Consider the following 12,400-nt stretch of genomic DNA (forward strand, 5'->3'; position numbering starts at 1 on the left):
GATGACCAAGTGCTGCATCGTGCTTGTCTCCAGGCCAAGAGCAGAGTAATGACGATGAAATATTTGGTCAATTTTGGCATGCAGCACAGCAGCTACAGGAGAAAAGCCTGAATTTTGGATGCACAAAGCGCAGTGCAGAAGTCGCCAGCTTTTTGAGCTGATCAACCCTCGCGCTACGAGGATGAGAGGTAAAGTGCAGGCAGGGGAGGAGCTGGTTAAAGGAGGATGCCCAGAGCAGGACTGGACGCCGAGTGGGTGTTTTAGTGTGTCTGGGCACTTTTCTCACCCTGGTTCTGGAGAGCGACGTTCCGGAGAGCCGGCAGCAGACTATGGAGCGTGCCGCTCTGCCACCCGGCTGGGCTTTGCTCCCGTCACCAAAATCAGTCCGTTACTCATCCAGTGAGGTCTGATAGAGCAATTCTCCCTTCTCTGTGCGCATCCTTGAGCGAAGAGCAGCAGCAGGAGCTGATCAAGCCTTTCCCTCTCCAAATGTTGAGCTTTTTACTCAGCATCAGAGTAGCTTTGTGCAGCTTCTTCCTCCAAATAATGCAAGGTTGTAGTAGCACATAAAGCTGGGGATGGGGGAGCCAAGTAATTTAGCAGAGCCCTGCAAGGAAGGGTGGGCAGCGATTACGCAGTCTGGCGTCTGCCTCCGCTTTCCCACGCTTTTGGGGCGCGATACATCCAGCCGATCCCGTATCCCTGAGATTAAGCGCGTTCCTCTGGGAATTTTCTCGCCCTGGGAGCAGGGCTGCCGGTGCAGGAAGGCGCCGTTCGCCCCGGAGCCTTCCCCTCGCCCCGTCCCGCACGCGGGTCGTGGGCGGCCTTGGCTCCCTTGGCAGCGCAGCGGGCGCCGGCCCGGCCTCGCTCAGCTCCCCAACCCGCACTCTGGACTCGGAACCGCGGCCGGGCCTGGTTCTGTTTAGGCTGCCAGCAGAATCTGCTCCCGGTGCCAGCGATCGGCTCGCTTGGAAGTGCATTGAAAATAGCAGCGTCTCCCGCTGAGGCTGCTGGAGGAGCAGCAGTAACAGCTCCCAGATGCCATCAGGAGCATTTCCCTAATCTGTATCCAGAAAACTTAGTCTTCCACGGTACCTGCCCCAGTATTTACCTCGCTAGTGCAGGGAGACCTTCCCATCTCAACCTGGTTTCTGGCCTTGTGCAAGCGCTTCGCTCTGTGCCAGCGGAGCGCCTCTTTTCCGATGCTTCCCCAGGTTCCACAGATCCACGGTTAAGCGCTGCACCTCCTGCCCGCTTTCCTCAAGGCGACGCCGTGGGATGTGGCAGAGCTTGGTCCTCAGCGAGGAGGAGCCCGACCCCTCTCCGTTTCTCAGCGTGGTCCAGCTGCTGACGGCAGAAGCGGTTGCAGACGGTGCGGTCGGCTAACGGAGTCCGTGGCGAGCAGCCGAACGCTTGGCATTTGCAAATGTAACAGCAGGATGCTGCTAGCGCTTCACTGAAACGCCGGAGGGGAGGAAGCCCTCCCGTGACAGCGGTGCTGCCAGCGGGCTCTGAAACGCCCCACGAAGCCACCCGGCTCGGAGGGTGGTTTACGGGGTTGTTGGTGACTGAGGCAGCCCCTTTCCACGTCGCCCGTGTCAGACCCGGCCTTTGCTCTGTCTCGTTTCGCTGCTCCGGCTTCCCCGAGATGCCCTTTGCCTTCCCGAAGCTGCAGGGACAGCAGTGGCATCACGTGCTCGTTGTGGAGGCCGAAGCGCTCAGCTTGGGTCCATACACCCTTAACCTTAGGCCATTCCCGAGCAGATCCACCAAAGCCAAGCGCAGGTTTTTCCAGGCTGCCGAGCGCCTCTGCCGCTGGCCCTGGCTGTAACCAGCACCGTTTGGCCGCGTTGCAAAGGCTTCGTCCTGCCGTCGCTTTGGCCGCTCCTGCTCCTCCAGGGCCCCAGCACCTCTCTGCTCCCGTCTTTGAAGCGGAATTGGAGGTGCTGGTTCTCCTGTTTTCCGTCCAGCGTGCCTCCTCTGAAGCCAAAGACGGAGGAGGTCAAGTCATCTCTGATGGGACGAGTTCATCCTGCACCAGGGTGTCTCGCACCGAGGTACTGCACCCGTCCGAGCGCTCTGGGAGCAGCTCTGCAGAGACGGAGCTTCCCAAGGGCCACGCGTGACTCTGCGTCCTTTGAACCGCGCAGATACCGTGTCTCGCGGGGCAGCAGAGGGGAAGGATGTAGCTTTAGAAAGCAAACGTTTGCTCCTGAAGCGGAGATTTCTCACGAGCGAAGCGGAGTGAAGCTTTGCTGTTGCTTACACCTGTGCAACGGCCGATATTACGCAAAACTTGTTGGGAAAAAACAGGCCTATCCTCTACCTCGGACTGTCTCAGAACTGCTCGGAGTCTCCAGGGAGCTGTGTCCGAGGCAGGGGCTGACCTTGCGCTCACGGCGCTCGTGCGGTTGCTTTTCTCGCTGTCCTGGCGGATGCTTTTGAGCACAGCCGTGTAACGAACCAGGAAAATTCAACCTGACAAGGAGTAACCCAGCGTGACCCTCTTCTGGTGTTTTCATCTTTAAGGAGACCTTGTCTCAAATTCCGGGTGTACCAGAGCACATAGATAGCCTAAGGAGGGTTTCCTGGATGATTTTATTCCCTGTTCTTCCCTGTAGCTGTGTCCCTGGAGCAGCATCAGGATGCGTTTGGTGCCCAGAGCGAGGCAGGGCAGCGGGGGCTCCGCTGGCATCTCCCCTTGCAGCTGCATGGGGGGTGCTCCGGCCTGGGCTTTGGACACCCCCCGCCTGGAGCCGTCCCCAGCAAACCGCTTTTCTCGGAGGCTGCATCCCAAAATAGCCGCTCCGGGCGCTTTTAAAAATAGCGAGTGAGAACATCTCAAACTCCACACTGTCTATTTGAGGAGATCGTGATGCAGCATCTTCGGCTGCAGGAGGTTTCGTTTTGGGGGGGTATTTTTGCAGTCTCAAAAGTGCCTGGCCTGAGCAGGGGGACAACCTGGGATGCCCAAGACCGCCAAACCTAGGAGGAGACAGGCGTAAATCCCTTAAAAACGAGCAGAGGAGCGATGCGCTGTGGCCCGAGAAGCGTCTCCGGACAGCGAGATCCCGCGGCTCGCGGCGCCGGCTGCGACGCCGCGTGTCGCGTGGCAGGGCCATGACGGGCTGGATACGGCGCCCGCTGCCGCTGCTTCCTCGAGGAGACGTTAGCAGGCGTTCGGGGAGTAATTATTGCTTTTATCCCACGCTAAGGCAGTAATTTCAAGGGGGATGTTAGAAAGCTAGTAATTTCCTGCCGGTGACTGACAGATGTTTTGCCATACGTGAAACGTGCTTTCAGGCTGCTGCTAATTACATTGACACAAATTGGCAGGAGTTTTTCTTCCCAGGCTCCCGACTCGATTCCCTCTCCTCGTCTTGGCGAGGGGGAGCTTCCGCGTCGTCGCGCAGCTCGGCGCCCGCGGCGGCCGTGTCCTCATCTCTCCGCTTCTCTGTCCCTGCTCAGGTTCCTACCCCTCGCCCAAGGCTGGGGCCACCTTGGTCGTGTACAAGGACCTGCTCGTGCTCTTCGGCGGGTGGACGCGGCCCAGCCCTTACCCCCTGCACCAGCCCGAGAGGTTCTTTGATGAAATCCACACCTACTCGCCCTCCAAAAACTGGTGAGGACGCGGACGTCTCCCTTTGAAGCGCACGCGAGGAGATGCCCTTGGGTGTCCCTGTGCTCACCTGGATGTACATCCTTGGCTTCCTAAGTGTCACCAACCCTGGCATGTCCAAGGATCTGTTTTTAAAGCAAACAAAAATGCACGGCATTGTGGCCAAGCCCTGGAGAGCTGAGCACGATGCCGTCTGAGCCCTCTCGGTTACTTCCGTATTCCTCTGAAACCATACACAAAATATTACAGGCTCCCCAAGTGTTTTGCCAGGCAGGAAGTCTTGGATGTGTGCACTTAAAATATGTAATTTATGGGGCTGTTTGCTTGAGGTCTTTGAGGAAAATAAGAGATGAAACCTTCAACTGCTGTGGGTTTTGCTTTTGCTGATGGTCCAAATTCCACTTCAAGGGGAAAATGATAAAGCAGTTGTCTATGCCATTTTGGAAAGTTTTTTGCCATTACAGCTCCTAGCCTCCGAACGTATCCAGCAGTGGCCAAGGAGATGCAGGAATTTTCTGTACCATTTTAGACACCGTTCTGCTGCTATTAGACCTCACGCTTCCACTCCTCTCTGTGTGAGAAAGGAGCCAATGTGCTATCAAAAGGGCAAGGAATTTTGCTTCCCTTTCATCGCTTAATCATCACAAGGGTCAATTACCCAACGCGCTCTTGGGGCAGCGACTTGCGGACGCTGTAATTAAGCCACAGTGGAAATAGTTCAGGGCCCGCTTAATTGAAAGGGGCGAGATTTCCAGCTTGGCCTTGTGACTTTGTCATGCCTTAAAAATGCGAGGCACATTAGTATTTCTGATGAGTTTCGTCCCTCTGCTGGCCTTGCCCGAGGTTTTCCTCTGTACCACGTTCCTGAGGACTTTGCTGGCCTGTGGGATTTGGGGCTTGGGTTTTTTTCAGCCGTTCATTCCTGTTTCCCTTTCTCATTTAATGGTCGGCGTTTCCTTCTCTCTCCTCCCAGGTGGAACTGCATCGTCACCACCCACGGCCCCCCTCCCATGGCGGGACACTCCTCCTGTGTCATCGAAGACAAAATGATCGTCTTCGGGGGCTCGCTGGGCTCTCGGCAAATGTGAGCTCAGCCGGAGGGCGCCTGGTCGTGTCGCGCGTTTCGGGGCTGCCGCGCGTTTCGGGGCAGCCCTCCTCACTGCTGCTTTCCCCACTTGTGATTCCCACCCTCTCCGCTCACCCTCGGTATCAAGGGTGACGGATGGGGTGATGCTCGCTGCAGGCCAGCTCCAGGGTCTGATTTGTCACACCGCTCACCTGGAAATCCCCTGAGGCATCAGCCCACAGGGAGCACAGTTCTGGCAGGGAGGATCTACCCTAAACCAGCATTTTGGGCGCCCCGAGGGCCGCGTTGCACGAGCGGTATCACCAGGAACCAGGGCAGCGCTGCATCCGCCTGCTCGTTTGGGAGCCGGGGGGGAAGCGAGCGCCTGCGCCCGCAGCTCAGTGTTTGCTGTCTCGTCCCTGCAGGAGCAACGACGTGTGGGTGCTGGATCTCGAGCAGTGGGCCTGGTCCAAGCCCAGCATCTCCGGGCCCAGCCCTCACCCGCGAGGCGGCCAGTCTCAGGTAACGTTCTCCTTGGCGCGCTCCGCTCCGCAGCCAGCACACGCTGCCAGGGGGAAACCAGAGATTAAACCTTGTCTGGCTGCTTTCCAGCTTCCAAGCCGCCCCCTGCAGCTCTCCCGAAAGCTACTGTCCAATTTCCAAGTTATCTTTGCTGTCTTTGCCTGCCAGGCCTATGTTTTCTAGCCGTTCATTTGGTGAGGTCGTGCTCTGAAGCCTCCTTAACGCTCAGGTCGCTACTGTGCCGGGTCCTGCGTGTGACTCAGCGGCGTAACGAGCATTGCCAGAACCCAGATCGCTGGGCTTTGCACCCGTTAGGGCAAAAAGCAGCCAACATCAACCTGGGCAGCTCCAGTGATAGTGTCACGTGTTGGTGCCCTCTTAATTACTCTGATGTCTTGTCCTAGGTGACTTGGCACTGTCCCCTCACAGGGCCTGTTCATTGCCTGCCCGGCGTCCTGAGCCTTCTGGAGCACCCTGGCTCGGTGCAGGCGTCGCCATCGCAGCCGGTTTCCTCCTTGCAGGCGCCAGCGCTCGGTGTGAGGTTGCGATGGGCTTTAAAGCCCTATAGAATCATAGAATCATAGAATGCTTAGGGTTGGAAGGGACCTCTAGAGATCATCCAGTCCAACCCCCTGCACACGCAGGGTCACCTAGAGCACGTGGCACAGGGCTGCGTCCAAGCGGGTTTGAAGATCTCCAGAGAAGGAGACTCCACAACCTCTCTGGGCAGCCTGTTCCAGTGCTCTGGCACCCTCACTGTTAAGACATTTTTCCTTAAGTTCCTGTGGAACTTTTGGTGCTTCAGTTTGTGGCCATTACCTCTAGTCCTATCAGTGGCCACCACTGAAAAGAGACCATCACCGTCCTCTGCACTCCCTCCCTTGAGGTACTTATATACACTGATTAGATCCCCTCTCAGCCTTCTCTTCTCCAGGCTGAACAGGCCCAGCTCCCTCAGCCTCTCCTCATAGGGCAGATGTTCCAGGCCCCTGATCATCCTTGTGGCCCTGCGCTGGACTCTCTCCAGCAGCTCCACATAATTTTCAGCAGCTGCTGGGACGGGTGCCTCGGGGCGCAGCTCGCAGGGCCGTCTGCTGCTGGTGGCCAAGGCGCAAGGCCCGGGAGCCGCGGCGTGGGGACCCCGCGCCCCGCCGGGGACCGCGAGCAGCTCCACGAGCAGGTCGGGGCGCGGAGGAGAGCCTGGAGCGCCGGCCGCGAACCCTGCTTCGCCCTGGGCCCCGCCAAACCGGCTCCGTGTCCCAGCTCCACCCTGCGTGTCGGGGCAGGCAAAATTCGCCCCTGTCGATGCTGCCGAGAAGCCCTGCACCCTGCTTGTCCTGAAACGCTCTTCTTTGCCTCCCCTCCAGATTGTAATAGATGACGAAACCATCTTAATCCTTGGCGGCTGCGGTGGCCCCAACGCAGTGAGTACAGCAGGGCAGGGCTCTCGCTGCGCTGCAGGGCCCTGGGGAGGAGCAGTGTTACCTGGGCCATGGCCCCCGGGTGCCAGGGGCTTCATAGTCACCGTTTTTCCCATCCAGGCGCCCGTGCTAGATTTCCCAGCGAAGCTGTCACTCGAGCTAGAGCCGCCTTTAATTAATAAAAAGCGCCCCGGGCACTATCTGAGCAGCTCACCGAGGTTAATTGCCTCTCAGAAGAATTAGCCCTGATTTGCTAATGGGATAAAAGATGTAGATGAAGCGACTTGGCCGTACCCGTAGCAAGGCGTAGTCGCTCCTCCGCTTCCAGATCCCAATCTAGGTCACCAGTCCTCCAAACTGCTGCTCCAAACTGCCTTCCCGCTGCCCCGCGCCGACGGGGAGGTGCAGTGGGCAGCGGGGCTCCTCAGCCCGCCTCGCCTCTCCCCGCAGCTCTTCAAGGACGCCTGGCTGCTGCACATGCGGACGAACCCCTGGACGTGGCAGGCGCTCAAGGTGGAGAACGAGGACCACGGCGCGCCGGAGCTGTGGTGCCATCCTGCTTGCAGGGTAAGAGCGAAGGCGCCGGAGCGCTTGGTCCCGCGGGGCAGTTGCCATCCCGGTCTCTCCTACCTTAGTGGATCTTGCTTGTTCCAACCGCTCCGTAGCCGCTCGCTGTTCCCCACGGAAAAGGGGCGCCCTGCGGTTGCTGACCCTGCTCTTTCTCCTCGCCCTCTTGCAGGTGGGACAGTGCGTCGTGGTCTTCAGCCAGGCGCCCAGCGGCCGCGCTCCGCTGAGCCCCAGCTTGAACTCCCGGCCGTCTCCCATCAGCGCCACGCCGCCCGCGCTGGTGCCCGACACGCGCGAGTACCGCTCGCAGTCCCCCGTGCGGAGCGCCGACGAGGCTCCCTGCGTCAACGGCCGCTGGGGCACCCTGCGCCCCAGGGCGCAGCGGCAGGCGGGCTCGCGGGAAGGCAGCCTCTCCCCGGCCAGGGGGGACGGCTCCCCCGTGCTCAACGGCGGCAGCTTCTCGCCCGGAGCGGCCGGCGGCGCGTCCCTGGACAGCCCCGTGCAGGCCGTGTCGCCCAGCACGCCGTCCGCGGCCGACGGGGACGACGCCAAGGCCGGCGCCTCCCCGGCGCCGCGGCGGGGCTCGCTGCCGGAGCACAAGGACCTGCGCTTGGCCGAGCTGGGCTGGGAGCAGAAAGCGGCCGCCGCGGCCGCTCCGACGGACGGTGCGGACGGCCGGCCGCCCGGCGGCAGGATGGCCGCCGAGCACAACGGCACCAACGGGCTGCACACGCCGCCCCGCGCCGCCACGTCGCCGACGGGCGACGTCTCTCCCGGCACGCTCCGCAGGGGCCTCGACGCCGTCAAGACCCTCTCGTGCAAAGGCCCCCCGGGCGCGCCAGGTCCCCCCGCGGCGCCGGGCTGCCCCGGCGGGCAGAGCGAGGCCGGGTCGGCGCCGCGGCCGCCCTCGGCGCCGGGCGACGCGCACTCCCTGCCGGCCATCGCGCGCCGCCTGGGCCACCACCCTCCGCAGTCCCTCAACGTGGGCAAGCCCCTGTACCAGAGCATGAACTGCAAGCCCATGCAGATGTACGTGCTGGACATCAAAGAGACCAAGGAGAAGGGCCGCGTCAAGTGGAAGGTGTTCAGCAGCAGCGCCGTGGTGGGGCCGCCCGAGACCAGTTTACACACGGTGGTGCAAGGCAGAGGGGAGCTCATCATTTTCGGGGGCCTCATGGACAAGAAACAGAACGTGAAGTACTATCCCAAAACCAATGCCTTGTACTTTGTGCGAGCAAAGAGATAATGCGGCGCTCGCCCCGCCGCCTTCGTCCCCGTCTCGCCGCGGCTCCCCCTCTCCTCCTGTTCTTTTTAAGCCCTCGACTCGCTCTCGCCGTCCTTGAAGCTGTGAATTTTCAGGTGCCGCCCAACCAATAAAGATGCGAAGCGAAGCAGCGAGGCCCCCGCTGCCGCAAGGGGCTGCCCACGCGGAAGGGCCCGCGGCGTCCGGCGGGCGCCCTGAGGCCGGTATCTAAGCCAAGGATATCTAAATATCCAAAGAGACCCCAAATCGTCCAGCGCTGCCAATCTTTTCTGTAACCTTTGCTCAACACAAACACGATGCCTTTTTTGGGGGGAGGGAGGGACGTGCAGTGCTTCTCCCGAAGCCCTTTGGCCCGAGCGCTGGCCCTCGAGGAGGTGGAAAGGACAAAACGTTGCACGGAAATGCCCAAACTCCAGATCCAGGTAGGCAGAACTTGGTGTAGCCGCCCCCGCTTCCCAGCAGCTCCGATTCCACCCCCTGGCTCCGGTTTGGGGGCTGCATGGAGCCCCCTCCCCGGCGCTTTCCCTGCCACCAGAGCAAATCCTCGGAGGCCACAGGGATCCGGGGCTCGTGCCGTCCCGGCACATCCATCCTTGTTCCGTCCTGGCTCCGAGAGCTGGGAACAATCCCATATCCGCAGCCCAAGGAGGGGAAGAGCGGGCGCTTACCCTGCGCCTTGGCAGTACCATGAAGTGGCCCCCTTTTTTATATATATAATTGTATTATTATAATATAATAATTACTGTTATAATTTAGATATTATATTATAATAATATATTCTAGGTTTTTTTTAGATACGCTTTTGTTTTCTCCATCCGGCCACTGAGTTTTTGCTAGGCTTGCCCACCGCTTCCTGCAAACTTCCACCCCGACCCTCCGCGTCCCAAACCCTCCTCCGGCATCGGAGCCGAGCTCGGGGCTCGCAGCTCTCCGTGAAAAACTGCCCGTTTGGGCAAAAATGCGCTGGGGGCACCCGTGGATGGAGGCTCAGCCCAGCGCAGGACCAGGAGCGAATTCGGGTGATATTTAAATGTGTAAAAAAAAAATCTTTTTTCTTTTTTTTTTGGGGGGGGGGGAAGGTCGTGTGTCCCCCCGACCCCCCGTGACGTTTTTAGGGTTGAATGAATAAAAAGGCGAGAACCGGCTGGCTGCTTCCTGCGTGCTGGGGAGGGGAGCTCGGCCTGGCCCGAGCGGCGACATTCCCGGGGGGAAAGGGGGTGGATGGAGGGGAAAAAATGGGTCTCAAATGCGAAAAATGGGGGCAGGGAGGGGGAAAAAAAAAGGGAAGTTTGAGGAAAAAAGGGCGATGCCCTCCCCCCGTGCCCCCATCCCTAGGGCATCCCGCACTCTACCTATAGGGCCCGGAGCACCAATAGGGCAGGGAACCCCCCCTATAGCACTGGTGAGGCGGCAGTTTTCCCCCCGGGGGCCACCTATAGCCGGGGTTTCCCCGGTCCGTCCCTATAGGCGGCTCCCCCATAGCCCGGTCTGCCCCTATAGCCGGGTCCCCCCCCCGGCTCCACGTGGCTCCGTCCCCCCTGCTCCCACTGCGCATGCGCCACGACCGGGTGGGCGGGGCGGAGGTGAGGCGGGACCACGCCCCTCGCGGCGGCGTCACCGGCAGGCGAGGCGGAAGTGGACGCAGGTGAGGCTGGGGGGGGGGGCGCCTTAAAGGGCCAGGCGCGGGGCGCCCTGGGGCGGTGTTGGGGTGCCCGGGGGGGGATGTGTAGCCCCCCCCCCGGGCAGGATTCGGGGTGCAGGGACCCCGGGGCGACACGGGGCCCTTGGGGGGGGGGGGCTCAGGGAGTCTATGGGGGGTCTATGGGGGGCAGGGGGTCTGTGGGGGCACTCAGGGGGTGTCCGTGGGGGGGCAGGGCCCTATGGGGAGCGCACAGGGGCTATGGGAGCCCGGGGGGCACCGGGGGGCGCTCGGGGGGTCCTGGGGCAGGACAGGGGGATTCGCTCCCCTGTCACAGCGCTTGGGGACACAGGGGATATGCGGGGGGGGGGGGAGTCGTGTGTCACCACCTGGGGGGGGCACCCCCCGGCCCGCAGTGTGGGGGGCTGCGGCCGCCATGGAGGAGCCGGAGCCGCTGCCGGAGCCGCTGCCGGAGCTGGAGCCGGAGCTGGAGCCAGAGCCGCTGCTGGAGCCAGAGCTGGAGCCGGAGCCGCTGCTGGAGCCGGAGCTGGAGCCGGATCCGCTGCTGGAGCCGGGCTGGCTGCTGTCGCACGAGGGCCGGCAGCACCGCGACGCCCTCCTGCACAGGGGCCGTCGGCGCCTGTTCGGTGAGCGCCGTCCCCGGGGACGCCCGGACCCCCCGGACGCGCTGGACACCCCCTTTCCCGCAGGGCTCCTGGAGCGCCCGGCGCTGCCGCCCGCCCTGGCCACGGACACCGTCGCCTACAAGCTCTTCGTGTCGGGCCGCAGCGGCGTGGGCAAGACGGCGCTCGTGGCCACGCTGGCCGGCGCCGCGGTGCCGCCCGCCCACCACGAGACCCTGGGTACGCGGGGGCCGCGGGGACGGCGCCGCTGTCCCCGCCGCGGCACCCACCCCGTCCCGCGCAGGCATCCAGGCCACCTCCGTGTACTGGGCGGCCAAGCTGCGGCACGCGGGGCGCCCCGTCCTCTTCCGCCTCGACCTGTGGGATTGCGGCGAAGCGGCCTTGAAGAAATTCGACCACATTCTGCCCGTGAGTCCTTTGATTTGAGTCGTTTTTGGAAAGGGGTCGGGCGGACGGGCTGACACCCTCCTGCTCGCAGGCTTGCAAGGAGGAGGCCGACGGCGTCCTGTTCCTCTTCTCCTTCACCGACCGCGCTTCCTTCGAGGACTTGCCGGCCCAGATGGCCCGCGTGCTGCAGCCGCAGGAAAACCTGCTCCGCGTCGTCGTCGGCACCAAGTATCCTTCCGGAGCCCTTCCGGGCTGAAATTCCCCGCTCTGGAGCGGGCAGATTCGCTCGAGCCCAGCCGGGAGGTGTTGACGCGGCGAGCTGAGAACGGCGCTTTCATCCCCGCCGTGGGCTCCCTTCGGGGGGTGTTGGCGGGATGGGGACCGGGCCACGCGTGCCGGCGCTTCCCCTTGACCTTGCCGGGTTCGACCTGTCGCCGCAGGCGGACGTGGCGCAGCGGGACGTGGCGGCCTTCGAGCGCGCCTGGCGGCTGCCGGTGCTGCGGGCCCCGCGGCCCCAACGCCAGCGCCCGGGCGCCGGGGCCCGCGCCGAGCTGGCCGAGGTCGCCCCGCTGCTCGACGCTCTGGTCGAGCGGCTCTGGCGGCGCGACCAGGTGGCCGCCGGCCTCCTTCCCGGCGAGCCGCCGGCTACCGGGAGCCCCTCGCCGGGGCCTCCGGCCTCCTCGGAGCAGTAAACGGGCGCTGCTTTTCCACCCGGGTGCTGCTGCTTTTCCTTTACTGCTGGGGTGCGAGCTGAGGGAGCTGGGGACACCGTGGGGACCCTGCCGGGTGGCCAGGGAGGTTGGGGACATCAGGGGCATCCCGGGAAGGGCCCTGGGGGGGACTGGGGTCACCTGAGGACAGGGGTGGCCCAGGGGGGCTGCAGACACCACAGGGACCCCCGTGAGGGGCAAGGGGGAGCGGGGAGGTCATAGGGACCCTGGTGAGTGGCCTGGGGGGGGATTGGGGACATCATGGGGACCCTGGTGGGTGGCTGGGGGGGATGTGGGGATCCAGTAGGTGCCTGCAGGGGAATGGGGGACACCCTGGGGACCCCAGTGAGTCACCAGGGGTATCAGGGGCACCGAGGGCCCTTGGTGTGGGGGATCCTGCGGGGTCACAAGGAGGCTCCCGAGTCAACTCCCACATCCTGGGACGGTTCTGGAGCCGCACGGGATTATTTTGAGCCCGGAGAGGCCGGTTCCCGGCCTGGCTCCCTCCGGGGATCGGGGTGGGGGTCAGTGAGGCCGGGGGAGAGCCGGCGCCGCGGGACG

The 12,400-nt window shown here is 62.8% G+C and overlaps 2 protein-coding genes across 2 annotated transcripts in view; both read left to right on the forward strand.

The window, feature by feature from the left end:
• Positions 1-8,565, forward strand: part of FBXO42 (F-box protein 42) — a 29,544-nt gene extending 20,979 nt beyond the window's left edge. Inside the window, exons 5-10 of the mRNA XM_088529614.1 lie at positions 3,469-3,622; positions 4,593-4,703; positions 5,111-5,207; positions 6,575-6,631; positions 7,079-7,195; positions 7,368-8,565. Coding sequence (XP_088385740.1) covers positions 3,469-3,622; positions 4,593-4,703; positions 5,111-5,207; positions 6,575-6,631; positions 7,079-7,195; positions 7,368-8,441 — 1,610 coding nt within the window. The 3' untranslated portion in view covers positions 8,442-8,565. The remainder of the gene's footprint in view (positions 1-3,468; positions 3,623-4,592; positions 4,704-5,110; positions 5,208-6,574; positions 6,632-7,078; positions 7,196-7,367) is intronic.
• Positions 8,566-10,534: 1,969 nt separating this feature from the next.
• Positions 10,535-11,821, forward strand: CPLANE2 (ciliogenesis and planar polarity effector complex subunit 2). Its single transcript, XM_088529502.1, has 5 exons — positions 10,535-10,745; positions 10,809-10,961; positions 11,026-11,150; positions 11,221-11,357; positions 11,551-11,821. The coding sequence occupies exons 1-5, from the start codon at positions 10,535-10,537 to the stop codon at positions 11,819-11,821; spliced, it is 897 nt and encodes a 298-aa protein (XP_088385628.1).
• The last annotated feature ends 579 nt before the right edge of the window (positions 11,822-12,400 follow it).

This window comes from Tinamus guttatus, unplaced genomic scaffold (genome assembly GCF_059628265.1).
Source record: "Tinamus guttatus ecotype Peru unplaced genomic scaffold, ASM5962826v1 Tinamus_guttatus_pri_ptg000332l, whole genome shotgun sequence".
Classification (NCBI taxonomy): Eukaryota; Metazoa; Chordata; class Aves; order Tinamiformes; family Tinamidae; genus Tinamus; species Tinamus guttatus.